The sequence below is a fragment of the Strix uralensis genome, chromosome 5 (assembly GCF_047716275.1).
Source record: "Strix uralensis isolate ZFMK-TIS-50842 chromosome 5, bStrUra1, whole genome shotgun sequence".
In the NCBI taxonomy this organism is placed as follows: domain Eukaryota; kingdom Metazoa; phylum Chordata; class Aves; order Strigiformes; family Strigidae; genus Strix; species Strix uralensis.
In genome coordinates, this window is record NC_133976.1 from 87,439,246 (window position 1) to 87,466,199 (window position 26,954).

Genomic DNA, 26,954 nt, shown 5'->3' on the forward strand with positions numbered 1-26,954 from the left:
ACTTATAGGGTCAGACCCCACCTGGGGAACTCTGTCCAGCTCTGGAGTCCACAGTATAAGACAGACATAGATCTGTCAGAGTGAGTCCAGAGGAGGCCACGAAAATGGTCCAAGGGCTGGAGCACCTCGCCTGTGAGGACAGGCTGAGAGAGTTGGGGGCGTTCAGCCTGGAGAAGAGAAGGCTCCTGAGAAACCTTTCAATATATAAAGCGGGCTTATAAAAATGAGGGAGGGAGACTTTTTACCAGGGCCTGTCATGAAAGGACAAGGGGCAACAGTTTTAAACTGACAGAGGGTAGGTTTAGATTGGATATAAGGAAGAAATTTGTGATGATGAGGATGGTGAGGCCCTGGCACAGGTTGCCCAGAGAAGCTGTGGCTGTCCCCTCCCTGGAAGGGTTCAAGGCCAGGTTGGACGGGGCTTTGGGCAACCTGGGCTAGTGGAAGGTGTCCCTGCCCATGGCAGGGGGTGGGACTGGATGGGCTTTAAGGTCTCTTCCAACCCAAACCATTCTGTGATCCTATGTGCCATGTCCAGCAGTCACAGATGGAAAGTTAATGATGACGAGGGGCAAACAGCATTAAAAGCCATTATAGAACCACAACCAGAGTAGCTCATCACAGCGTGTTCTCTGAATCACATCACAGTATTATCTGGGTGGTTATGCTTAAAATAACAAACACACACTCTCCCTGAAAAGCCCACAGGTGCACCTGGTGGTCTTGGAGTACGCAAATGTCTCATATGCAGTGTTTGTCTCCAAAGAAGATTTCAGAGAAAGCGTACTAACCTAGCACCAAGCTACCAAGTGACAGTGAATTTTGATACGAGCATTGTAAATCTATACCTTGGTATTTATGCTTTAATTAAGAACCCTCCCCAAATCCAACCAGAGCTGTTAATTCACAGCAAGGTATGCATGCGTTAAAAAATGCAAATGCTACAATAAAAGTGAAGTATTGCATTCACAATTATTGAAGCCTCTTCTTAGCATCTAATTTCCATGTTTCTATTTTTTGTTTCACCTCTGTTGGACTTGACTGCTGCAACATATGATTGAACTATGCTCAGAAATCTGTGGAATACAGAGGCTGCTTTTCTCCTCTCCAATAATTTCATTGTCCTTACAGCAAAAGCAAGAAAATCTAGAAGCTGATTAAGACAGGCTGCATTGCACAGTGTAGCAGCTGAAACCATTTTGCCATCCATTCAATAAGTCATGTGCTTTCTGAAAAGAGGAAGGAAAAAAACAATCAAAAGAAAAAAAATAGATGACAAGACTATTTCACTTTTTCCCTGAAAACATACAGATCTTTATGAAGCTAAAAACTAATTGTCAACCACTCTTTCCAGCTGCATTAGCTAGTATTTGGGAAATACTACTCATAACAATTATAAAAAGAAGTCTGTCTTTTCCATAGGACTGATTTATTTAACAACTTAAGTTCACCCCCTAGCTGCTGGTTTCTATAAGCACTGACTTTAACAAATAACTCTGTTGCTATCAGCACAGCTAAATTTTAATTTAAAAATATTACGCTGTGTGTGGTCAACAAGACTATTTTTAACCTGATGGTCAACCACTGTGAAATTACATGTACTAAGATGTAACTTCCGATACACACATCGACCCTAGAGATGAAGAAAAATTTTCCCCCCATTGAGATTTCAATGGTTCCTATGAAAGCAGGATGTTCTTTAGCAAATGCAAATACTCAGATTACATGTTGCTTTCACAACCATCCTGCAACGGGTTATGGAGAATTTTCTAGGTTCAACGAAAATAATCTCTTTATACAACAGGGCAATGTGTACAAGGGGAAACACTGATGAATTTTGGTACCTAAATGTTTGTCTACATGTAAACTGATCTTTCAGAGTCACTCAATGCCACCCTTGCAAGAGGTGAGGCAGCTGATACCTTATGGCCCTGTGTGAGGTTAGCTTAAATGCACTCCAGCAGTTCAGCACCTTCAAGACCACAGCTCCATTTATTCCCTTCAATCTCTTATGATCACACATTAACTGAACCAAGCTCTAGCGCACACTTTTCATTTCACAGTTATATTGCAGTACTACCCAGATGGCCTGAAGGACACACATGAACCTTTCACAGGCCTGACCCTGCGTCCTGCTCTCACAAATTTCACGCAGCGTCATTTGCAGAATCAGATTATGTATTAGATGAAAACTTAAATCCTTGAAGTTATTCAGACAAAGAATTTAAGCATTATGATTTTAAAACTCAATACATATTTCCTTCTGCTCCACATGGTTAGGTGATAATATTTCCAGAAAAATTTATTAAAGTTTCAGTACTAAAGTTAGAAGAGTTTATTGCTGATAAACCTCCATCAACAAGATTAACTGCAATTTTTCCCCCCCAGTATCTTTCCTGATTAATGTTATTACACCACATACTTTGATGTAACGTATATTATTTAAATGTTTATATGCATACACATTTTTATGTCTTCCTTCCAGAACATGAGTTCTTTCCTGGTGGATAATCAGACTTCTCTTTCAAATTCTTACTACAATTTCTCTAGTCAAGAACAAGAGCCCGTGAACTTGCTCACCATTGCCTTTGAAAAACCTTGAACTCGGCTGCAGACACAATAGTCATAAGAAAAGATTCCCATTCTTTTCATTTGGGGCAGACAGCACAGAGATAGTTACAAGTACAATCCTCTGCCTTTACCAGAGTTATATAGAGATATAAAATAAATCCAATCAAAGCACGTATAAAGCTGTACAACATCACTTGCCAGATTGCAAGCAGAAAGCTGGCAAACTTTAATGCTTTGCTATTAACTATGCACGAAAGATAGAGCTGGTGTGCCCCCTCTACACTGGGGGCACACACAAAGCTTTACAAGCACTTAGACCAAATCACAGCCCTCCAACAGCCTGGAGACCTTCTAAGTTGCCCGTGAGCTTTAAAAATCTAAATTGTGGCCTGCGAGCCATTACACAGACCACCTTTGGTTGTTTGTAAACAATGGCAGAATGTTTTGTGATATATTGCCACCCCTGGAAACATAAAACCTTCAACTCAGCATAAGGTGTAGACCTCTATTACTATAAAATGTTACTTTCCACCACTATCATCCGGTCATTGACTTGTTTCCTTGTGGCTGCAAGTTAAAGCAACTTCCAGTCATAAAAAGAGTTATTTGCCTCTTCACCACCATGAATCATACCACAAATACTGATGAAAATGTATTTTCCTTGGAAAACAGTCTGTCTAGACTACTCAAATTGAATGTACAATACATATATGGGCTCTGTCATTTAAAGTTATTAAAATAGTGCTTAGTATTTTATTTCTGTAAATAAAATGAACGTCTAGCTACCGATTATATTTCCGCCTTGATCATACTGCACTTGCTGCAGCGCAGACTAGCAACCCATTTTTACCATCTGTGAATACCAAGAATGTTGTGTTTAATAAGTTTCTGTTCCCACTCCATCTCCTCCACCTCCAAAAGAAAGTAACACACTTATTTTTTTTCTTTTCCTTCAGAAATGCCAACTCTAATATTAACAGAACATTATGTGCAGTGACTGGACAACCATTCTGTTCTTGGAAGATAAACGTCTAGGCAAAATATCAACACTTTGTTCTTACTAAAAAGGAGAATTTGACACAAAGGCAAGAAAAATCCCCACCACGCTATTAAATGTGGAGCTGCAAGTGAATTAGAAGGGAGCTGGAAGAAACCATCAGACCACTCATCAGATTGGCCTCTGATGCAAATTCAGTTCTAATGAGATCTCATCATGATAGATTCAAAAAAGTTTATTTGGGCATTTACTAGGAGAAGACGCAGTTTGACAGTCCACTGCCTGACATGAGATCAGCTTCATATTGACTCCTATTCACACAGTATTAGCAATGCTTGTTAAATGCAGTAACAGCACCATTCTCTTTATCTGCTGGTATTTTAATTGCATCATTTTATTTTTAGAAAGTAAACACTGTAAGTGTGGTCATTCCTTTAATAAATTATCTATTAAAGTCTAAAGGCATAATAAATGGGACTCCTGTTATATCCCCACAAGCAGCAAAAACACATGCCTGAGATTACTCTCCTATGTGAAGTAAAATAGGTGTAAGTGCTTGCAGACTTGGGAACTGCACTTATAAGCTTCCTGCACGCATTAGGATGTAAAAATCTTTTTCTTGAATCAACCTAAAAACTGAGCCTAAATCTAACAGACAATGTCTCTTTAAAGACCCTGCTGTAGCAAAATCAGCAAGTTTGAAAGTACTGGGGAGTCTCAACCTGGACTTAAACCATGCCAGGAAACCAAGAAAAATAACAAAAAAGACTGGCCACCCACTATGTGTTATTCGTGGTATCTAACCATATGACACACCACTACATGATACCTTGTACAGGTCTTTAAAAAAAAAAAAAGAAAATTAACATGTAAAATACTAACCAAGATTATGAGCAAATTTCTCCAATTATTTTTGATGGCATACTGTGGATGTTGTTTCATTTAAACCAAAATTTCCACTGAAGTGCTTCTATTTTCCCTAGAAAAGCTAAATGATCTTCTTCTGTAAGTCTGGGGAAAGGGTATCAGACTTTTTTTTTCCCCTTGGACCATTTATATTCTGTGTCTGGCTAATAAACGGATCATGGTCCTTCTACAATAGACAGAGATCAACAAGAAAACTTACATTTAGTATTTTTACTTGCATACCCACATTAATATACAGCACCAGTTTTAGTGACCACAATTTTAGGCATTAACAGTTATTTTTACTTATTTTTCATACCTATCAAGGCAGCTTGCCTCTTCTCATTGTCTTGTTATGGTCCCTTCCATATCACACAAGATGTAGGCGCAAAGAATGGAAGAAAGGGCAAGAACTTGACGTTACAAGATTTGTACCAGACTTTTCCTTTCTACACTGGCAAGATTCCCTAAAATTCTCACTGAAAAGTGAAGGACAGGCACAAAGAATTTCTCTCCAAGCCCAATGCTGCCACCAAAAAAGGACGCTGCAGAATGGAAGAATTTTGTAGCTTGTGTCTGGAAAGCCACGGTTGCAGACAGCCCTCTCCTTTTCCACCAGAACAACGCTCATGTAACTGGAAAGTCTGGAAGCTGCGCTGTGGCAATGATCATCAAAAGGGTGAGAGAATGCCATAGTTATAATTATGTAGAATTTTACTAACTGGATTTTTATCCAAACAGGTGGCAGTTTACCCGAAGACAAGCAGATGCCTCGCGTTGTTTTTTTTGCCTGGATCTTCCTCCAGCTCCTTTCCATCCCACTTCCATCTTCCCTTTCCCTGGAGGAAGAACCATAGCACACTCTGCCCTCTGAGAGAGGCTCTTTGGTACAGGCATTTTCTCCCAGTATACGTGAAAACAGATAAGTTTTTTTCTCCCTACATTATCTTTAGGATGCTCTGTCTTTAGGAAGCTCTCTGCATTAAAAGGTTTGTTTGCCCCATTCTTCCCACCTTGATCTTACCATCCTGATGTTCCTGCTGGGAAAAACAAAACCAACCTAGATCTGGTCATATCCTGTAAGAACATAATGTAATCTTTACAATAATCCTTTACCTCTTCCCCGACACAGCCACAGGCAGGGAAGAAGCATGTGACCTGCACTATGCCCATCACTGCCAATAACCACAGGATCTATCAGGGGCAGTGTTTAATTGGCAAACCCCACTGATGCCTGCCCTTTTCTGGCCAAAGCCTAGCAGCACGTTACAAGATAAAGACGGGTTTCTCTTCCTGTCTTTGATGTAGAGGGAAGCTAGAAACAGCCACCGAGCAGCTGCTGTAAGGTAAAATGATCAAAATATGACGGCCCTGCTCACATCAGAGCTGCCCTGCGCAGCGCCCGGTTCAGCACACAATGTCAGAGCAAAGCAAAACCACCACAAAAACTTTTTCCATCAAAAGAAAAAGGCAGGGAATCAATTTTCCATCCATAACAGAACAGTCTTCCTCCCCGCCACCTCCCCCCTTACAGTCAACCAACAGCAACCATCTTAAATCTACAGATATTTCTGCAAGTTTTGATTCACATATATATATATGTAGATGAGAAACCTGCCTCATTATGAATCTTGCTGACATTATTTGCTGGTAGGGTAGGGGACAGTAAAGAGCAAGGAAGGAAGAAAAGGGCTTACAGAACACTGTATTTAAAGGTCCACAGAAATACAGGCATTACTGTTCATTTCAAGCCTCAACCAAAGTAACCAGAAACCATTCTAATTAAATAGACATCAGCAAACTCCCATTTCCTTTGTGCTCCAAGTGGATATCGGTCCACATTATAAAACCACTATGCATGTGTCATAAATCAGCAACATCTTGGCAGGCTTTACTAGAAAGCCTCCAAATTGCAGGAGCAAGAAAAAAAACAAAACAGCTATACACACTGCCTAAAAGCAGTATCAGCAAGGAGAAAAGGGAAACCTGCAAGGCAGCCCACTGACCTACTAATTGTTGTAACTTCAGGATATTAGCTCAGGTTAGTATCTCTCCTAGAAGGAGCAAAATGATTTACATTGGTTCTGAGACGGTCACCGCCTCTGTCTCCCAGTACAGCCATAAAATTTTTTTTCCATGAGTACCATGGAAAGGACAGTTTTGATCATCAGTGCAACAAGCATCGAACTGCTAGAAAGCACCATTTTTTTGTCACTATTTCAAAGCCTGCTTCCAATGCCATCCATGCCATCAGTATCTGACACGTGAACCTTATTAGGCAGGATCTGGTCTGTACTTCAAACTGTACCTCAACAAGCCGCTGCAATAATACACTTTTCGTCTCAGAGCCACGGTAAATAAAGTAATTCAGCTCAGCACAGCTTCAATCAGTCAGTCACTGCAGAAGCAACAGGACTTGAGTAAAGAATCAAGCCCTAGGTAGGGAAAAAACCCACTATCAAGAACCACTGGATTCAAACTCAGTAGGATATTTACAGAATCACAGAATCATTTAGACCTGAGTTAGGAAAAGGTTTTAAAAGAAGAGGGACTAACAAGGGATTAAATGCAGCAGGCTGGAGCTTACTATATTTGGACACAAGATCCTACAACTACAGTTGCCTGTGGTATCAAGGGTCTAACAATGACGATCCAGGGCCCGTTGGAAGCCCCACTCCATCCTCCTCACTTCACATTAAGATAAGAAAATGTTGCATTTAAATAGTATCCCTGGTCCTAAAGCTGCCCTCTTCAATGGATCTGAACTTGTGCTCCTCAAACCTCACTCCGCTCCAGATGTTATGAGAAAAAAAGAAACTAAGGCTTGAGTAAAGTCACAGCCAAGCCATGTGAGCGAACGCAGATGTGTCGGGCTGAAAACACTGGTAGCACTGGCGTTTATTCAAAATGACAGTTCCTGCTGTATCACAGAAATATAGTTTACTGTACTAACCCTGCAGGGCACAGTTAGTTGTACCTTTATGCACTGCACAAGATCCAAAGCGTGGGACTCTCAGTGCACAGAGCAAGAGTTAACCACAGGGGTAATACTAAACACACAAGAGCTCAAGAGAACTGAGTGTTTGCTAACTCAGGATGATTCAGTTTGACTTGTCTTAGGCCAGGTTTGGCTCTTTTCCTTCAGCAGACAGCTGAAAGAGGTGTAAAAGTTGGCTCCCTGTTTTGCAGTTTCTGAAAAAAGGCCAAAGAACAAAGACCTGGAACAATGACCTGAACTAAGGCCCACCCAAATCAGAGTCTTTTCACAGCATTTAAAGGATTTTGGACCAAACTATGAGGACAAAACTATGAGGACCAAACAGAAGATGGCATCGGGTTGACGTGCTCAGGAAGGGTGAAGCTTGCATGGCTGTAATCCTTGCTGTAGATGTTCTGAAGACAGACAGCTCGTTAAAAAGCCGTGGCAACACTCACCAAAACACAGCACAGATAGAGCAGCTGTGAAGTTAAAACTGTGGTACAGGGCAGGACTGAGGCATTTTTGCATCTGGTAACTTACCATCACCCAGCAGCAAGAATGCCTCCGTCCTGCCTGGACCATTCACTGGCAAAGGGGCAACTGTCTACTCAGAAAAACTTGTACTTGTTTCCTAGCATAGATGCTCCTGGGAGATGCTCACAGTCACCTTTCAAAAGCACTCAGACTCCCTTTCAATTAAAAAATAAAATAAAACTTAAAAAAAAAAATTAATGAGCTAAACACAAAGAAACCAAAAAAACCCGAAGAACCTCAAATTGTACCAAGAGAACAAACCAATTACTTAAAACTTTCCTGTTTGGTAAAGTAGTAAAATGCTCTGAGCTATAATAATTAGGGGATAGCAAAACTCAAAAAAACAGAGGATTTTCTTAAACTATGGAAACATGAAACCAAAATCCCAATACAAGTGCAAATAGCAGTTTACTTCTACCAGATAATGTATCAACTGATTGTTAGGGCATACACTCTGCAAATGCTACAAAGACCATGAAAATCCCAATATTATTTTTACAGATTGGAAAAACACAAAGGCCAAAAACAACACCAATAACTCAAATAAAAAACTCATGCTTATGTTTACATAAAAGTTTGATGAGTATAATATATTCATCACACTCCCACAATTATTCCCCGAAAATACTATAAATATTATTTTGACAATGTAATTATAGTTTTTACTTTAACAGTGGCAGCAAAGTACTGGCACCAATCCCCCATACAAAAAGCCTAGACAGACAAAGCAAAGATCACACATGGAAACTGGCAGCCCTTAAGATGAGGGCCGTCCCTTATTTATATGGCTAAAAAAAGTCTCTTTAAATTAGCATCTGGTTTATTTAAGCTGTAAAACATAGGTAGTTTAATTATGCTAGCAGTAAGCAAAAGGAAACCCCAAATACAAAAATAAATGGAAGTGCAGATTTTTAAATTCTCTTTTCTTCCAAGCAACTGAGGCATGCTCCTTTCATGCTGCTTTTTGGGAATTAACTCCATGGACTGTGGGTCCATTCAGGAATTGCTCTCTCCCACTTCCTCTCCCTTGAAAAAAAAAGCTAGTATCAATATGAACTTAAATTGACAAATGTCACCTCTTAACAGTTTGTGATGTTTTGACTCTGTACAAGTAAAATGGTTCAAGCTTTATAACCACTTACTTTCTCATTTCACATAAATCAGCATGTAGCATATGACTCGTACGACAAATCTGCTGCGTGGTAATTTACAGTATTTGCTCACAAAAAAACCCTCAAAAACAAACCAACAACAACAAAAATCCCCAACAAAACAGTATGCTTTCTCCTCCAGAGATAAATAGAGGGCACTGATGTGGGAAGAGAGGAAGGATTAATGCTCCCTTCCTTAGTCCTGTTGGTTTAAATTTAGTAGCCATTGTGTTTGAGTCTCCAGGATACAATATAAAAGTTACATCTTCTCCAACTGTAGTCACATTACAATCAAATCCATATAACCAAGCCCATGTTCAGACAGCAAAAAAAGACCTCTGTTTATAGGCAATAAAACTTAGCAATGGTTTCCCAAATGCATTGGGTGAGCTCTGGATATTCACTCTGCTGTGATGCCTGTCTAGTAAAAGTTTACCGTTCCATCCCACTTTCCAGGCATATTTTAAAATATTTGTTTTTCATATATAAATACAAGCAGTAATTTGGAAATGAAACCATTCAGTGCAACATGATTAGAGAACTACAAAAATCAGTGTAAGCAGAATGCAAATTTTCTAAAGAATAAAATGAAACAGGAAAGATACTCCACAGGAAATAAAAAGAGAAGCACAAAACATGAGGGACAGACTCTTTTGGTCAATATTGGCATTCTTTAAAGAATATTTAGGTTCCATAGTTGACCACTCTGTTTCTCTTTCCTGTTAAATTAAAATACATTGCCGAATGACCAGTCATTCCAAATGATGAGGTACACACACAAAAAAAGAAAGTATCAAAAATAGTCCATAGAGTCCTATGCCAGTACATAAGCCCTAAATTCCCTGATTTTTAAACTAGCTGGTTGTGCAGAGATACCACTCAGATGCATTCTGAAAAGGTCTCAGTATTTACTTCGAGCTCCTTTTCCTAGTGGGACCAAAAGTAACAGTGCTGCTGTTGCCGTTGCCTTCTAGGAGAAGAAAATAAATAAATAGGTAAATAAATATTGACATGAATCAAGAAATGGTTAAGGACACAGGGCTGCCCACTTAAAGAAGAAGAAAGGAAAATCAATTTAGTGTTCTTTGCCAGGTTTGAGAACGTCACCTTCCCCTGCTTTTCCAGACCCTCAAAATTAGCCAGTCTCGGTTTTCCAGTGCAATTCCAATTTGCAAATGGCTGAGTGCAAAACTAGGAACAGGTCAGAGCAAAGAAACATCTCACGTGTCAGTTCACTAAGTGAGGACAGAACCGAAAGGTTTATTTCTCCTAGCGTCTCTTGAGGAAGTAGAAATCGCTTGAATCACTTAAATGGTATTCATTCATTTTTGTTTTCAGGAATACTTCTGCAAACATAACAACTCAAAGCTCCCTGTTTTACTCAGATTCTCCATCAGGAGAACAAAAACATTTCCTTTTCTATAAACCCTTGAAAATTACTTCCAATTAACAACTTTTTAGAGGGGATAAGCTACCCAATGCAGCTGCTGGGAATTTCTGATCTCCTCTTCCCTATTTCTTGTCAGAAATCTCTCATAACAAAATGTCAACATGATTTTCTAGTACTACACGAACTCCTACAGCTAATAATTCAGTGGCTTTTTAAACACAGCGTGCCTTCACCTGCAAGAGTTTACAAAGAAATCAATTATCCTTCTTTGCTCAATTGTGTGACATTCTCTGCAGACTTCAGGAGAAAGTTTTTACCTTGTTATTTCATCAAAGATGAAATGCTTCCATCCCATCTGGCTTTTGCAAGAAATATCATCTCTGGAAGCTATATACAGCCTAGGTTCCTTACCTCTTATTTTTGAAGCACATGCACACCCTTACGTTTTTTTGTTTTGGTTTTGTTTTTAAATCTCTATGTAGAGGTGATGTTGTTTTTATTTTCACAGAGTTCTGAATTCCAAGGTTACTTATTGTCATTTGTTCTACAGAGTACTTCTCTTCCACACTGACAGATTAAAAAGTACTTTCCAACACACTTTCTTCTTAGACTACAATCAACCCATTAGGCAGCAATGGGTCAAAACCAGTTGTTTTTCAATTAACTAGAAGAAAATACACATGATAGCTGATCAGGTCCAAATCAGTCTGAGTACTTAAAGAGCACTGACTGAAGCTGACTGTGAGCTCTCTTGTAAGTACATGGCATTTGGAGTATTTGAAAAATATTTCAAACAAGATATTCCATATTTTCCCACACTTCCTCCCTCAAGAAAGGAGGTGTGAACAGGTGTTAGACATACAATATTCACGTTGCTCACCATCCTACCAGAAAATGCTCAAGGTACTATAATAAGCACAGTATTAAAAAAATTTACATAGAGTCATCTTTCATCACTGCTTTTAAAGGCACATTTTAAATTCTGTTCCGAATAGAGTATCTGTAGCCGTTTAACTATACCTGAATGCTCTTCAGAAAATTGGAAGCAAAGTCAAATTCCTGTTCAAGGATTCAAGGTTATCATCCATTATAATTTACCCAACGTTTCTGGATGTCAAAACATTAAGGGCAGTGAACGACCTAAACTTTTGTATAACAGCTAGCACATCTGGGCCCTGATTTTGACCGAGATCTCCAGGAATACCCATGACATGAACATATTCTGTTACCATTCTCCCACTAACACATTTTTATGTGGCTTACCCTGGTTGGTTAAAACCCCTAAAAACGTAAAGAGGCATGGCATCAGCACAGCATAACAATAACAAGGCCCGTGCTGCTGGGTTTAAAGCTATCACCAGCTGCCTGGAACCGAGGAATGCTGGCGTGATGCTCCCAGCACCTCCCTCAGGCAGGCACAAACAGCGGCTGGTGTCGTGCAGTTGCACTCAGTTCTGCTCAGAGAGGACAATCAACTCATTCAGAGAACCTGCACAACAAACTGTCCCACGCAGGGCAGCTATCAGGCATTCAATGCCTTTTCATCCTAGAGGAGAGAAAAGTATTTTGGCAGATAAATACTTTTTAAGTAATTACGTTGGAATTCAAAGCACATTCTTCAGTACTGGCAATATTTTGAAGCGGTGAAAGGTTTGAGAAGATCTATTTACAAACAAAAAGATTAAAGCCCCTTCTGTCTGGGATGGGGTGGGGGTAGGAATCAATGAAAGGATCAAATGGGACCCAGCCTCTTGAACACAAGCTTGCTTCAAAACAGGCATGCCCTCACTGCAATTTATTAAGGAGAAACAAAGCTATCTGTTTTTTCCAGATTTCAGAGATGAATCCTAAATCCAGATCTCACACTCCAAAATCTAAAGATCCATCATCTTGACAAACCTCAATGTACCTTCCCAAAGGTCTGCTAGATTCTGCTGGAAAGCTTAAGATTTGCCATAGGAAAAAGAAAAAAAAAACCCAACCCCACAACCAAACCAAGACACATGCTATGAAGTGAAGGAGATTTTCTACTTGGGCTTCTGACAAGGATATTTCCTATGTCTGCTGCAATCCCTAACATACTGAACTACTTCTTAGCTTTTAAGAGATCTGGGTCTGCTTTAAGTTCAGTTAAAGTTCATCTGGCAGCTTCATCAGCCTGCTCCTCTGGCAAGTGTTCTTGGTCTTTGTACCCACAGCAGAAAAACAAAAACCAACTTGCTATAATGATGCTTTTCTATTTTTAATTAAAAAAAAATAACTAAAACAAACGGGATGTGGAGAGGGTACTATGAAAATTCCATTAAATCTGTATTCTGGAGAGACTTTTTTTTTTCCTAAGACTCAAAGTAAAAATTTGAGTATCTTATTAGCCATTTGTTGGAAGACTGTGGTCTTAAATCAGTTAACGAAGAAACATAACGGGCCTTCTTGCATGCAGCATTTCCCCATGAGTAGGTACAGTTCCTGCACCTTCAATCCCTATTAAATTAATTCTTAACTGGGGAGGGGGCACAGCATCTGTCATCTTCTCTGTCTTCCCACCAGGAATATCCAAGCTCTGTAATTTCAAAGGTTAAGTACCTCCTTAGACAATCACCCACTTCCTAGACTTTCAATATAGTTTTAATAATACTGAGATGAAGTCCAGTTTTCAGATACCATCCAAGAAGTACAGCACTTGGCTTTTTCTCTCTTTGACTGGGAAGTTCTACCTCTTGCAGAGAAAAGGAGGGAAGACTGCTGGAGCAAGAAGAAAACAGAGCACATTTACAAGTCCATGTGACTTATCTGACACAAATCAGTCTTGATGCTGCCCAGAAGGGCTACAAATTGTTCACCACTTGTTAAGCATCATTGCCCATCAACCCCTGAGGTCATCTAGCTGTTGGCTTTCACCATACAATTCCTTAGAGCAGGTTCCCTTCTCCAAGTACTACAGAATATGAATTGCTCGACAAATTACTACTATGTATTGTAAACAATTATGAGAAGAGAAACTAGGCTATGGAATGCAACTAAAACTAACGTGGGAAGTAAGAAGGGAGGAAGAGTGGGGACAAACAGTGACCTGTAGCAACACCACACAGGAAAGGCCTAAAAATGTTCTTTTAAAAAGCAAGATTATTATCACAGGGATGGCTGGCTTGCAGGTGGGGTTGGACAATCTTTATATCCCATGTGTATGAATTAACTAGTTGTTTTTAAACCTATCTGAAGCCTTGAAGAGCTACTCCAGGACAGACATACTAACTCACCTTCAGGTTTTCTGGCCCATTGCCTCAGTGGTTTATCATGTACCCAAAACAACAGCTTTTTCCACAGCTGGCTGGGACAAGTACGTTACAAGCATACAGGAATTTATCTAACTTTTTATAGCATTAAAAACCAAAAGACATATGCTGAAAACCTGCAGTAGAGTTGTGAAGCAAGGAGCCAAATTAACCACGTATATAACACTTGGGCCTAAGATAACTGTTAAAAAAAGTTTCTCCTAGCAGCGAAGAGGCAAAGGAGTTTGGATTTAAATGAATGCATCTTAGCAACAGTTTTTAATCACACAGCTTTGCACAGCACCTCCTTTTTGCTGCTTTGATCACTAATACATTGTTACAACAGGCAGTTCCTCCCCTTCCCTTGGAACCACCATACCAATCACAGCAGTGGCCAGAGAATAATATACTTTATTTCATTTCTGGTTTCATCCATTACAACTTGTACTACACCGAACTTTCCTATAAAAAATACCACACTATTCAGACTTGACAGTCTTAACAGTTACCAACAGATAAAAAGAGTGAAAACATACCACAGATCAGGTTAAAATAAGTCTGCATAAATAATTTTCAATCTCTCCTCTTCATAAATATAATAATGTTGGAACTTCAAATTTATTTCGCCTACAATTACTTGCTCTGGGAATGTGTCACAGGGACATGAACTGAAAGAGTGTTGTTCACTGTGCAATACAGCATTACCTCCTTATCCTTGTATTTTGTTGCTATGGAAGCAACATGAAGGTATTTAAAATACCTTAAGGATATAACAGGCACTCAGAGGGATCATCAAATCCAAGCAGCCATTTAAAGGAGGAAACGGGACACATATCCAAATGAACAACTTGAAATATTCCACTTAACACATAATTATCTGCTAGAACAAAATACTCATGCTACTCTGGTCTTGTGACCCGATTTCTGTGTGAAATATGAGGAGGAGAATCATGAAGCAGAAAAACAGTTAATAAACACCGCAACATTTACTAATTTCATGGGTTTCTTTTGTTTCAACAGTGCTGTCGAAGTCCAATTTCGCAATTTGGCTCGCTTTTGAAAGTATGACTAATAATCCACAGCTGAATGTAACTTAACTTCTGAGGTATACCTTGCTGAAGGAGTTGGTGCTCTAAGCACTAGCTTAATTTTCACTTTGAACAAAGTTCATCACATCACTCAGCAAGGAATTAGCAACACTTGCTTGTCTATAATTTTTTTTTTGTTGTACTGACATCAATGGAATACCTAAGCCATGCTCATCACAGATGTTTCCCAGTGAGATCAATACTACATACAGTATCAAACCAACCATCTACCCTGGGTCAACACATCAAATTTTAGTTACAACTCAAACTGATTTGTTGAAGAGCTATGTCACAAAACACTTCTTACTGAAATACTGTTAAAAACTTTCCGGTCAATGGCCCCCATAATTCAAGTGATAAAAAGAGATTTTACAACACACTCTGGCTAGGAAAAGGAATCTGAAGCAGTTAATCAAATTATTGGGTTTCACCCCCTCCTTTCTTTTTTGCTGAGTAACATTTGCTGCCGCTGCTCCAGATCCCAGCATCAGGAGAACAGCACACACGCACATGACAACCCATCGAGGAGGGGTCAGCAGCCACAAGACTAAAGGGGAAACGTCAGGCTGTGCACGTAACCAACAAGGGCTACATCCTGCTCACTCCCCTCAGGTGCTGGGAGGCACCACCGCCCAGTGGTATTCTCACACCACGATTCCCGATGCTTTGAATAACCTGAAGGTGGGAAGTCCACTTCCCCGGGACAGCCTTTCATGCCTACTGCTGTCAAGGACCCTAGCAGGGACAGTGTCAGACTGGACAAAATCACCATTTCATTTCTCATCGCTTCTTTTTTTCTCTTATGGGTCTACAAAGGGGTTCACAACCCTGGGGCAGGACATTCTTGCCCTCCATGCCTTTTCCCAGTCCCCCCATCCAACCCTGCGACACAGCTTGAGAGTCACTCCTGTGTGTTACCAGTTCATCCTCTTTATAGTCATGACTGGAGAAGAGAAGACTCCGGGGAGACATTACAGCACCTTCCAGTAGCTAAAGGGGCTACAGGAAAGCTGGAAAGGGACTTTTCATAAGGGCATGTAGTGATAGGACAAGGGGTAATGGTTTTAAACTGACAGAGGGGAGATTTAGATGAGATCTAAGGAAGAAATTCTTCCCTGTGAGGGTGGTGAGGCCCTGGCACAGGTTGCCCAGAGAAGCTGTGGCTGCCCCCTCCCTGGAAGGGTTCAAGGCCAGGTTGGACGGGGCTTTGGGCAACCTGGGCTAGTGGAAGGTGTCCCTGCCCGTGGCAGGGGGGTGGGACTGGACGATCTTTAAGGTCTCTTCCAACCCAAACCATCCTGGGATTGACCAAGCCCTCTTTTTGCCCCCTGTAGGGTTTAGTTCTGGTCCTCCCACACTGAAGGGCTGTGCTAGCATCACTGATCCTGCCCTGGAAGAAGGATTCCAGCAACGGGTGAAGGAGCAAACTTGGCTTAAGCATAATACCATCACATGCCTGAAAGGCTTTATTTTGAGCCAAATATAGCAGCAAAAGGAAAAACAGTATCCTGGACTTCACTGCTTTTTCCCAGCTTCATAAAGGTGTTTGAGGGTAGGTTACTGTATGACAGTAGTTTCACTTGCTTTCACAAAATGATAGAAAAGCAGCAACAGGAACCCAGTAAAAACCTCATCCAAGTAACGGGAGTGAAAAGAAATAAAAGCAACACAAGAAACCAAATGTTCCATACTCTGTGCAACCACAGACGGTAAAGACTGGGGTCCAATGCCCTGTATCAAGCTCCACATACACACACAGGGAAACGCAGATTGTGAGAAGAATTACTGAAAATGCCTTAATATCCAGTGAAATGAGCTTGGCAGAATTCTGGAGCCATAACTGCCATTAAGGAGGAAGGATACTATAGTCAGACTTTTCTCTTCACTGCATGAAAAGAAAAAACTCATCCATTAAGGAAATGTGAACACTATTCAAATCAGTACTTTGTTCTTGGCAGATATTACCCCAAATGGCCAGCAACTACAATACAGAAATTAAAATTTAAAAAATAATTTAAAAAAAGTCACAACTAAAATTTATTTCCTGGAATCAGATAGATTATTTCAAGTGTCATCAAAATAAAATAAAAAAAAAAAAGAGTATTTCTCCATTTCACTACGTTTGCAGAGCAAATAAAAAGACAGTAGAACAGCAGAACATATTTTGAATGGAGGTATTACAGGAACTTTTCCTTTTTCACAATTCAAATATTCTGGTTAAGTTTAAACAAGTTTCCACATATCTTTCCTTTAACAATCTACAAAAAACAGCTAAGGGAAAATACAGCTGAACTAGACTTAGGGATAAGAGTTTTTTCAAGCAGCATAAGAGAAAGCTCCCCCAATTCTTAACTGCAATTCAAGAAAAAATCACGCCTATTTACGAAAAAAAACCCGCATCAGTAACATGACATCACAGCACCACAAGACTTCTGCATGTAAAAAAAAAATAGCACAGGCTACATATTTAACAAAATCCACAGCCTTACCGGTCAATAACAATTCTTCTTTGGTTTGTATTCCATCAAGCAACTTGATCAAATGGACCGATGTGGAGATGAGACCCAAGTTCCTATTATTAAATTGGGGGGGGAATAAAAATCATTTGTTGTGAAATACACTCAAATAAAGTGAAAAGGCTTTTTACTGAAGTTAACGGCAAGTCTTTAACATCTTCAGAAACTAAAATAAAAAGCAGTTTCTCCTAGTTAGCTATGCCTGACTATCAGTAGCCACACTACTACCAGCAGAAGCAAAACAAAGGGGTTTACTGCATCAGCCCGCACATTAACAATTTGGGATACAGTACCTTCAGAGCTAAGTACCCTTTCCTCTCTTTTTGCCATTCTTCTGAATCAGATGTTAAAAATTAGCAGGTTATTCCTGTAATTTAAACAGCTTTATCTGTGTAAAAACTTCGCTTTGTTTGAAGTTCAAGTGTTCAGGGAAAGTGTCAATGTACCTTACTTAGGAATAAACTTTGAGGATTTTAAATATCAATGAAGCGATTAGTGATGGCCATCAAACGAACAACAGGGCCAGTTCAAAGAGAAACAAAACTCTCAGAGGGAAGCAGTGAAGGTCAAGTAATCTTTTATCCTTTCTCCAGTGAGAAGGAATCGTAGGTAGAATCCCAGATGGGTTGGGTTGGAAGGAACCTTTAAAGATCATCCAGTCCCACCCCCTGCCATGGGCAGGGACACCTTCCACTAGCCCAGGTTGCTCAAAGCCCTGTCCAACCTGGCCTTGAACCCTTCCAGACATGAAAAACATGGTGATAGTGAAGATAAATCAGTGAAGCCATTTGGAATGAAAAAAAACCCAAAATACTTCTACGGCCAAAGATCAGCAATCCTGGAAGGAGACAACATACGTGCCAGGATGTGCATGCAACAGCAGTGAAAAAACAAAAGTCAAAGGATACAGCATAAACAGATGAAGTTTTCAGCTTTTAAGCTGCTTGTACTTTAGTAGTCAAGATTTCTGAGAAGAGATCAGCCAAGACAGAGTGCCTGAAACTTCAGAACACAGCAATACCTTCTCTACCTAACCTCCACACCCATGCATGAGTTACTTAAAAAATACCATATCATCCCATGTGAATGCTGAGTAATTGTCTTCTGCAGATGTTTTCTAGACAAACACATTCCTCTAAGTTCAGAAAAGAAGCCAAAGATACATTTATAAATATATAATACACACATGCACACTGGTATACATACAATCTATTAAAACATTTCCCATCCCTTCAGACCCCAAATTTCTCCACAGCACACAAAGCAAAAAAACCTGACCCTGGAAGGAACAAAGCTTCATATTCCCCAGTAGTTTAAAAGCTGTCACACAATCCATGTGTTTACAATCTTTGCATTTTTTCCTAGAAACAATCAGTTTCAATTTGGATCAAACAATCTGCAGTTTGGGGGTGCTTTTTTGGAATATCTGAATGTTGCACACTTCAAACCAACATCAAAGGCACATTCGTTTTCCTTCCATTCACAACTTTTGACCATTCAGGACATTTGTTTCCTAAACAAGTTGTGCATTTGCAACTGTTTAAAATCAACACAAACATATGACAGATACAGAGCTGGCTCAAAGCACCCAGCACCGTATTAAAAGGAGCATAAATTATGCTGCTACAAAGCCAAAACTGTATCCGCTGAGTGACCCACCGAATCCTTCACTGTCAGAAACATGGTCAGAACTTTCTCTACACACAGGCCTTCTCCCTCCTGCAGGCTAAAGCACAATTACTAGCCTCCAGCTTCCTAAACAAGCAAGGCTCTGTTAAGTGCCTAGTGAGGGCAAGCATGCAGCACAAGTATAACCAGTGCAGAGCGCACTTCTGTCCAGGAGCAGGTTGGATATCTGAATTTCATTATTCCACCTTCCACTAATTTTACTTTCTAATGGAATTCAGATAGCCATAACGAGGTTGTATTTGTCATGCTACTGAAAAGGGCACTTGTGCCAACTCCTAGCCACACCAATCTGTTCCCCCCAGGTTTTGTTAACACAAGTCACTAGGGAGCTACAGTAAGCTACAATAAGGAACCCAGATTGGCTGAACATCTACCAGCAAAAATTTATAAACAAGCATATAAATTTTCTGTCAAATCAGTTCCTTGACCCACAACATGATCACAAGTGCTAGCACTTCCAGGTACAAACAGAGCCTGAACTTAGATTTACCTTACTCTAAAAGTAATGACTTTTCATAAAAGTCCTGCAACTTTTGTGGCATTAACAAAATTCTGCCCCAGCACAGAAGTTGCAACTTTGTCCCCTGTCAACATTTGACAAGTCCCATGAAACCAAATTTTAAGACTGTATTCCACAACAATTCTTCATGATCTAACAGACTTGTAACAGGTTTTGGGGGGGTTTTTTTGGATTGGTTGGGTATAGGTTCTTGATGGGGGGAGGGAGGGATAATATTTGTTGTTGTTTTGGGGTTTTTTTAAACCAGCAGGTAGACTGCCAGGTTTTCAGTAACTACAGCTGGTTGTATCCCCAGCATCCCCTCAGTGTTGCAACAGACACAGGCAAAAAAGAGAGGCTAAATAACTTAAGGAGTCAGACTGACTTCTTATCCATTAATATCAGTTTACCTGTGTATATGTACCAGGGTTGATACGCACAATTCTACACGCTGTGCTTTGCCACGACCCCCAGACAGATCTAAATGTACCTTAAAAAAACATACTAATCCTGTAACTGATAATTGACTGCTTACTCATTATGTTATCCAAAAAATTAAAAAGAAATGAAAGAGAAAAAAAGGACAGTTCTACAATCAGACTTCCAAAAGGCTTCTATCATTTGCATAATCAACACGTACTAAGGACACAAACACTTTGTTCTATTATTCATCAATGCCCCAAACTCTGACCTACAAATAGGTCAGCTATTTTTGTTTCTTGCATACTTCATTTCAAGTGATTGCATCAAGCAGGAAATACCAGTTAATAAATCAACTAACACAGCGGTGTAAAATAAGAATCTCTATATAAAACCACACAAACATCAGAAGGTTATATTTTTGTATGGGTTAAAATGGATCATAACTATACCTCATGACATGTTGATTCCTGGCACACTCAACACAGGCATTCCTCAGACATCTGAAACACTCTGCTATGAGCAGCAGGCAGGTGTTTAGATCTACCAATTCACAGGAGTCCTTATAGGCCTGCTCAATTTCACTTGAGGCGCTCATCAGGATTTCCAGGAGATCCTGAAATATACTTTCTTTTGCCATTTCTCTGAAAGAAATAAATTTGTAGTGAATGAAAAAATGCATTGCTATCAAAAAGTCTACATTATGACAACTACACTTCTTATTGTAAACCCAAAGATGTTCCTGCAACAATCTTTAACTATTCATAGTACACGAGGTATTTTGAGTAGAAAGAGCAAAACATGCACACAGTCACCCCATCAGCCTTTTCAGAAAAGGGGCTGTGAGAGAGTTGTGTTGCCTTACTATTCTTCACAGCTTTCCAACAGTTCTTTGGAATCTTAATTAAAAAAAAAAAAAAAGTCTTCCTAATGCATATAGCTAGCATATTTATACATGACACCGCATGTTGTTTCAAGAATTAGGAATTGCTTTAATTAGTGAACACAGTTTAGATGTTCAGCACTAGATGTTTCAGAAGGAGGTATCAGACACTCTGCTATAAAAAACAGCCTGCCACAAATTTCACCAGAGGGAGAAAGAGAAGTGGTGAAGAAAGCTGCTGGCTGCTGTGTGAATCAAAGCCAAGGGAGAAAGTCAACTCTGTCTACTTCAGCAGACAACTACCCCAACACAAAAAATACCATATACCACAAATACCAATACCAACAGCCAGAAGTGGTTCTTAGAGTATCAACACCTTATGGTTTTGTAGTGTTGTTTTCCTAGCACATAGACAGAAACTATAGGAATGGATGAGAGAGCTGACGCTGCTGCACCACGTAGATTCACCAGACCCCCCAGGACCGACCTGCCCATCTGCAGATGACCTGTCACACAGATATGCACAATGCTTTCAAACTACAGCTATTCACATTCTCTCTCCCCTGATTTTATGTTCAGAAAGGAGATGAGGGCATCACATTACAAACGTTGCTAACTCAGTTTTGATGCTACATGCTGGTAAAAAGAAGCTACTCCAGAGTGGTTATGACATTGCTACAGGAAAGCTCAATAAATTTGCCCATCCAAAACTTCTGACAAGAGTCAGAAAAAGGAAATCCAAATGCAGCCACCTTGAACCTTAAACAGACTTGTCGCATACTCAAGATCAAACAGGAAAGTTAGATCTGAGATATAAACTTGAGAAATACCTCCTAAGCTATGAACAGAAGAAAGAGATGAAATGGAAATTAATATTAAACAAAATACGTTCACACAGAAAATTCTTCCTAAAGGAGAATTTTACAATTTCTTGATCAAACGTTAGTGGATGATACACTATTACCTGTGTTCTGCTGCTCACTGAAATGTCTAAATATTTGCACAATTAGAAATTCTACCTACTCTTTATCATAAGTGATCACATGTCCATAAACCAAACCACAGAATCATAGAATCATTTAGGTTGGGAAAGACCCTTAAGATCATCGAGTCCAACCATTAACTGACAATTCCACCACTAGACCATGTCCCTAAGCACCACGTCTACACATCTTATCTGTAACACCCTTACACATGTCTGAAGACTATCCTATTTCCTATTCCTGCTCCTGCCATGTTCTGTTTCCTAGACTAAATAAAACCAATCCTCCCAGTCTTTACTCACAGTTCATGTCTTCTAAGCCTCTTATCACTCTTGTTGCTCCAACAGTGACACTTTCAGGTTCATCTACATCTTACTGACAGTACAGTGCATCCACTACTGAGGTCTGTTAGGGTGTGGAGTAGACTTACAAAGAAGGGAGAGCACTTGTACTGTGGAAAATACAACAATATAGACAAATATCATTCAATTACTACAACATTAGATTTCAGATCTCCAGGAAGTATGCATTTTATTCTACAACCTCACAGTTGATCAAGACCAATACACTTAGATAATCTCCATCTACATGAAAACATAAAAAAACCCCACCACACCATCAATGAGAATTATTGGAGGGTGAGGGGGAGGCTACATTTTACAGTGGTGGAATACTGAGAGGAAAATACCATGGTGGCACAACAAAGACCACAAGCAGACCTGGCCCTCAGTCATAAAGAAAACAGTGGAGTTTATATAACCAGAAAGGTTTCAAATTTGGTTTTGGTTTTAAGACATAAAAAAAGACATTCATGAGACTTGAACCTTTGACTTCCAAGAAGTGGTACAACTTCTGCCGCTTCATGGCAGGCATGCAGGCCAAAAGCAGACTCAGTGGCTGACGCGCCACGGTACACATGGTAAATGCATCCAGACACAAGTTTTCCCAAATGTCAGAAGAGCTACAGTCTGGTAAAGGAGCACCCAGCCAGGCCCCGTCCCAGACACACAAAAGCCATGTTTTCTCTAGTGAGTGGAGATGCCATACAGAATCATTAGCTGTTAGTCAGCTGAGTTTTTAAACACTGAAATTATTCTAAAATAGGAAAATTCTCAGTCCAACTGCAGTTTCTTTTTATTTGTCTATGCCACGTGTTGGATTATCACATGAAACTGGTCATTTCCTGACACAACTTCAAAATACAGAAATCAGTGGTCAGTGCAAGACATGTACTACTGTAAAACATTCAATTATTTGGAATTGGTAAAACAGAAATGAAAAAAGCTGCAAGTACTTTTGTGCGCGTTCTTGTGACTCTACTGGTAAAAGGACACCTTAAAGTTATTCTTACCCTGGAAGGGTTTCTACTCTCGTTACGGAGTTATGCAGCAGAACAGAAGTTTTAGTTAGATACTGGATCACAAGCATACTGGGCTGTTGTGACAACTTTTTGCTTAATATTAGATTGAAAGTAAAAATACCCTAAGAGCATGACATTTCCAGTAAAATACAAAGATGAAACTCTTGTGTGTCCTAACAGAGCAAGTGTGAGGTGCACAAGGAAGTGCCTGTCCTCACTGTGTACATGGAAGTAGATGCAGTTTTTTACATATCAGTGAGGAGAGACAGACCTCCAAATTGCTCTAGCACACCAAAAGAATATGAATGTGCTCAAGCCAGATCTCTCTGGGCAGAAATTAAATCTCTTTCTACAACAGAAAAGCCTAAGTGAACAAGCAAAAGGTGTTCCAAACAAACAAGGGATTACTTAAAGGCTGTTTGGTAAAGCAGGATTCTATACAGAGAAAATGTAAACACAACTCTTAAGCACCTATACATCATTAAAATTGAAGTGTGTACTACAAAGGAATTTTAATTAAAATCATCCTTCTGCACAAAAAAATGAAATTCTCAAATTAGTAAGGAGGGCAGGAAGTGTTTAGCTAACATTAAGAAATTGGTCAGGAGTGATTTCAGGTAACTGTTCCACAGCAATGCTTGCAACCATTTTTTAAAAAATAATCTTTCCCAGCAGACAAAGATTCACAAACAGATAAAAATAGCAGCTACAAGTATTTAAAATGTATTTTTGAAACGAAAAGTATTTTCCTTCCATAGCCTTTTCCCTAATCTTTAAATATTAATCTATAAAACTAGCAAAGAGCCTGCTAAGTAGCTTTTAGATTAAAAAATAACCTTCTATTGTAAACAGGCCTTGAAATTCATTCAGAACTGGTCTGTGGATATTCCACGGACTTCTGTTTCCTGTTTTGTTGCCTAAAACAGGATCTTCACAATTTGCTGCTGTCACCTGTCCCTGAATTCAGCATCAAGTATTCTGCAGGAATACAAAAGGAAGCAGAAGCAAAGGGTACAGCAGCTCAGCTCTCAGACAAGGAAGACATGCACAATTTCTTGTTAAGTCAAAACAAAGAGTCAGAATTCATGTATCCATGCCAAAAGGAAGATTACTGTCACTCCTTGTAAGTCCTAAGTGCTTGATTGTTAAAAATAGAAACTGCACAAGATAACATCACAGTGAACACAGAGTTCAAAACATTAATGCAATGCTGTTCAAAAGACCAGAGCTCCAAAAATTATAAAATTAGTCAGGAATTATGCAAACAATCCAGAAGTTTGCAATTCTATATTTCCACTCTATGTTTTAGGTACTTACACAATTCCACTCCTGTAAGCAGAGTCCCTAAAAAGCCTTTAAAGTCTTTACCTTCACAATATTCCTGGTAACAGAATAAAGCCATTTTCTTCCTTTTGTAGATTAGTAATGGAAGCATAAAAAAATCAAGTCACTTGCTCCAAACCATTGGAAGTCTCAAGTAAAGCGCACAGCTGAATTCAAGTCTCCCAAATTCCACATCATGGTCTCATAGTTGGGGCATTATTTCCTCATCTTATTTGCTTCTGACTTACAGGCCACTAGAACTCACATTTTTAAATTATTTTGTTCCCACAAGCACTGAACAATCACATAATAACAAAAGAATTGTCACTAAATATCACAACTTCAAATACCAAACATCCATTGGGTTGCACCTTCTGGTTCAACAGCACCAACAACGGTATTTTCCACCATTGGCAAATTTATTGCCAAAGTTGCTCTCAGATGCATTCCGTTACATCCTAGAGGATGTAAGCTAACACTACAGCTTTGTCCTTCTGGAAGGGCAATTAGTATGTCTTTCAGCCCACCTGCACCCACTAAATGTGGCTATTTTGGGGAATATCCACTCCTCTGTCAAACACAGTGGCAGAGGTTTCAGGGAGGAAGGTGAGAAACAGAGAAAGCATCAGCACGTAAGCCCAAAATTTGCATGCGTCCCCCTCTCTTCCTAGAGAAATTGAGATGAACACCAGAAGAAAAGTCTCCTGTACATGCAAAGATCAGAGGAGAATAGTTTTAGGGTACATCTTCCCCCACACTCCCCGACTTGTAAATGTGGATTTAATTAACAAAAGTAGTATCGGGAATTAAAAAAACCAACAAACAAAACACCACCACACTTTTATGCTAAGCTAAAAAGTTTGATTTCTTCATTCTTAGGTGTAACAACCCTCAAATAGCTGTTAGGAGGAGGAAGCACAAGCTTCACACCAACCTATGCCCCCTCCCACCTTCCAGGAAGAGCAAAAACTATGATTCTAAGCCCAGTCACGCAGCTGAACTTCCACATGTCCAACCTTTGCCAAAGCCAACAGCAGAGTGTGGTGCTGCAGAGGTGTCCCCCCGACCTTATAAGCACAGCAACACTCCATACCGGCTTTCTCCAGTAGCTCCATGATTTCTCTCCCGATTTTAAAGCTACTACAGGGCCTCCCCAACCTTTCCTCCCACTGAAGCCACCACAACCCAGCATGTGCCCTATTGCCAAAGCCTACAACCACCCGCCTCGTCCCAAGGCCTTGGCCTCGCATGGGCATGACACAGTCCCCCAGCAAGGCCTCGCACGGCACATCTTACCCATTTCTAGCCACCCTGCGGGACTCCACTGTGGCTTTTTTTGTCCTACAGCTGCTACTCCTATGGCTACAACCCCCCTGAGCATACCTGCCTAGGAGAGCAACTCTTGTCACCTGCGACTGGGAGGCACAAAGCTTTTCCCCCTGCCCTGGGCCTGCCACAGGCACAGGGACACGAGCAGACCGCCAATTCCTCATGGGGACCCCAAGGGAAAAGAAAGTAAAAAGGACAAGTCACCCCCCTGCGCCCCACAGGTGACTCCCGGAGCCCACACAAACTGCCCCCCGCGGGAAGAGGCAGAGATTTCACAGGAGGGACCCGCTCTGCGGGCACTGAGGGGCCATTCCCCTGCAGCCGACGCGCCCGGAGCGGAGACAAGCCCGGCACACGGACCACCCCGGCCCGCCGGCACCGCCGCTTCCCGCCGCTGGAGCTCCCTCCCCCGGCCCACGTGGCCGCGGGCGGCCCCTCCTCCCCGCTAACCTGGGCTGCGCCTCCCGGAACAGCCCCGCCATTGCCCGCACGCTTTCCAGGCGGGTCTCCGGCGCGGCCGCCACGGCACGACCCAGCCGCGCCGCCGCAGCGGGCACCGCTCCCGCCGCCGCCATCGCCCGGCCCGGCCCGGCCCCGCCCCGCGCGGAAATGGCGGCGGCCCGGCCCCAGCGGACGGGCGCGCGGGGCTGGCCCGGGGCCCGGCGGTAAAATGGCCGCCGGGCCTGTAGGGGCGCGGACGGGCGGGTTGTGCTGGCCCACGGAGGGTAAAACTGTGCCTTTTCCCCCCGTGAAAGAATTCACCGTGGGGGCAACTTGCAGTCCCGCCGCCTTCCGCGGGGCCGCCCCCCGGCTCTCCTCAGGGAGAGGGTGAAGGCCGGTACGAGTCTTGTGCTTCCCCTCGTCCCATCTGTTTTTCGAGACGCCTGCATTTAAATAAATATTTAATTTATTTAAATAAATATTATTGGTTTTTTTCATTTCAGTCCAAACAAATATTTCAGCATGTTCTAAACATCTGTGTGAAAAGTTAACATATACATCAGGGAAAGAAACCAAGCTTCCCATGAATAAAAAGGCTAATTGTGGCAAAATTGTTAAAGAA

The 26,954-nt window shown here is 40.8% G+C and overlaps 1 protein-coding gene across 3 annotated transcripts in view; it reads right to left on the minus strand.

Moving 5' to 3' along the window:
- The window catches only part of ATXN10 (ataxin 10), a 103,818-nt gene extending 77,315 nt beyond the window's left edge, over positions 1-26,503 (minus strand). For 2 of the 3 annotated variants that reach the window (XM_074872115.1, XM_074872114.1), the window contains exons 1-3: positions 26,342-26,503; positions 20,466-20,657; positions 17,379-17,461 (exon numbers count right to left, since the gene is read on the minus strand). In XM_074872115.1, the coding sequence (XP_074728216.1) occupies positions 17,379-17,461; positions 20,466-20,657; positions 26,342-26,466 (400 nt within the window). In that variant the 5' untranslated portion in view covers positions 26,467-26,503. Of the gene's footprint in view, positions 1-17,378; positions 17,462-20,465; positions 20,658-22,181; positions 22,404-26,341 lie in introns of those variants that run through there. The other variant, XM_074872116.1, reaches the window with a different exon arrangement.
- Between the last annotated feature and the right edge of the window lie 451 nt (positions 26,504-26,954).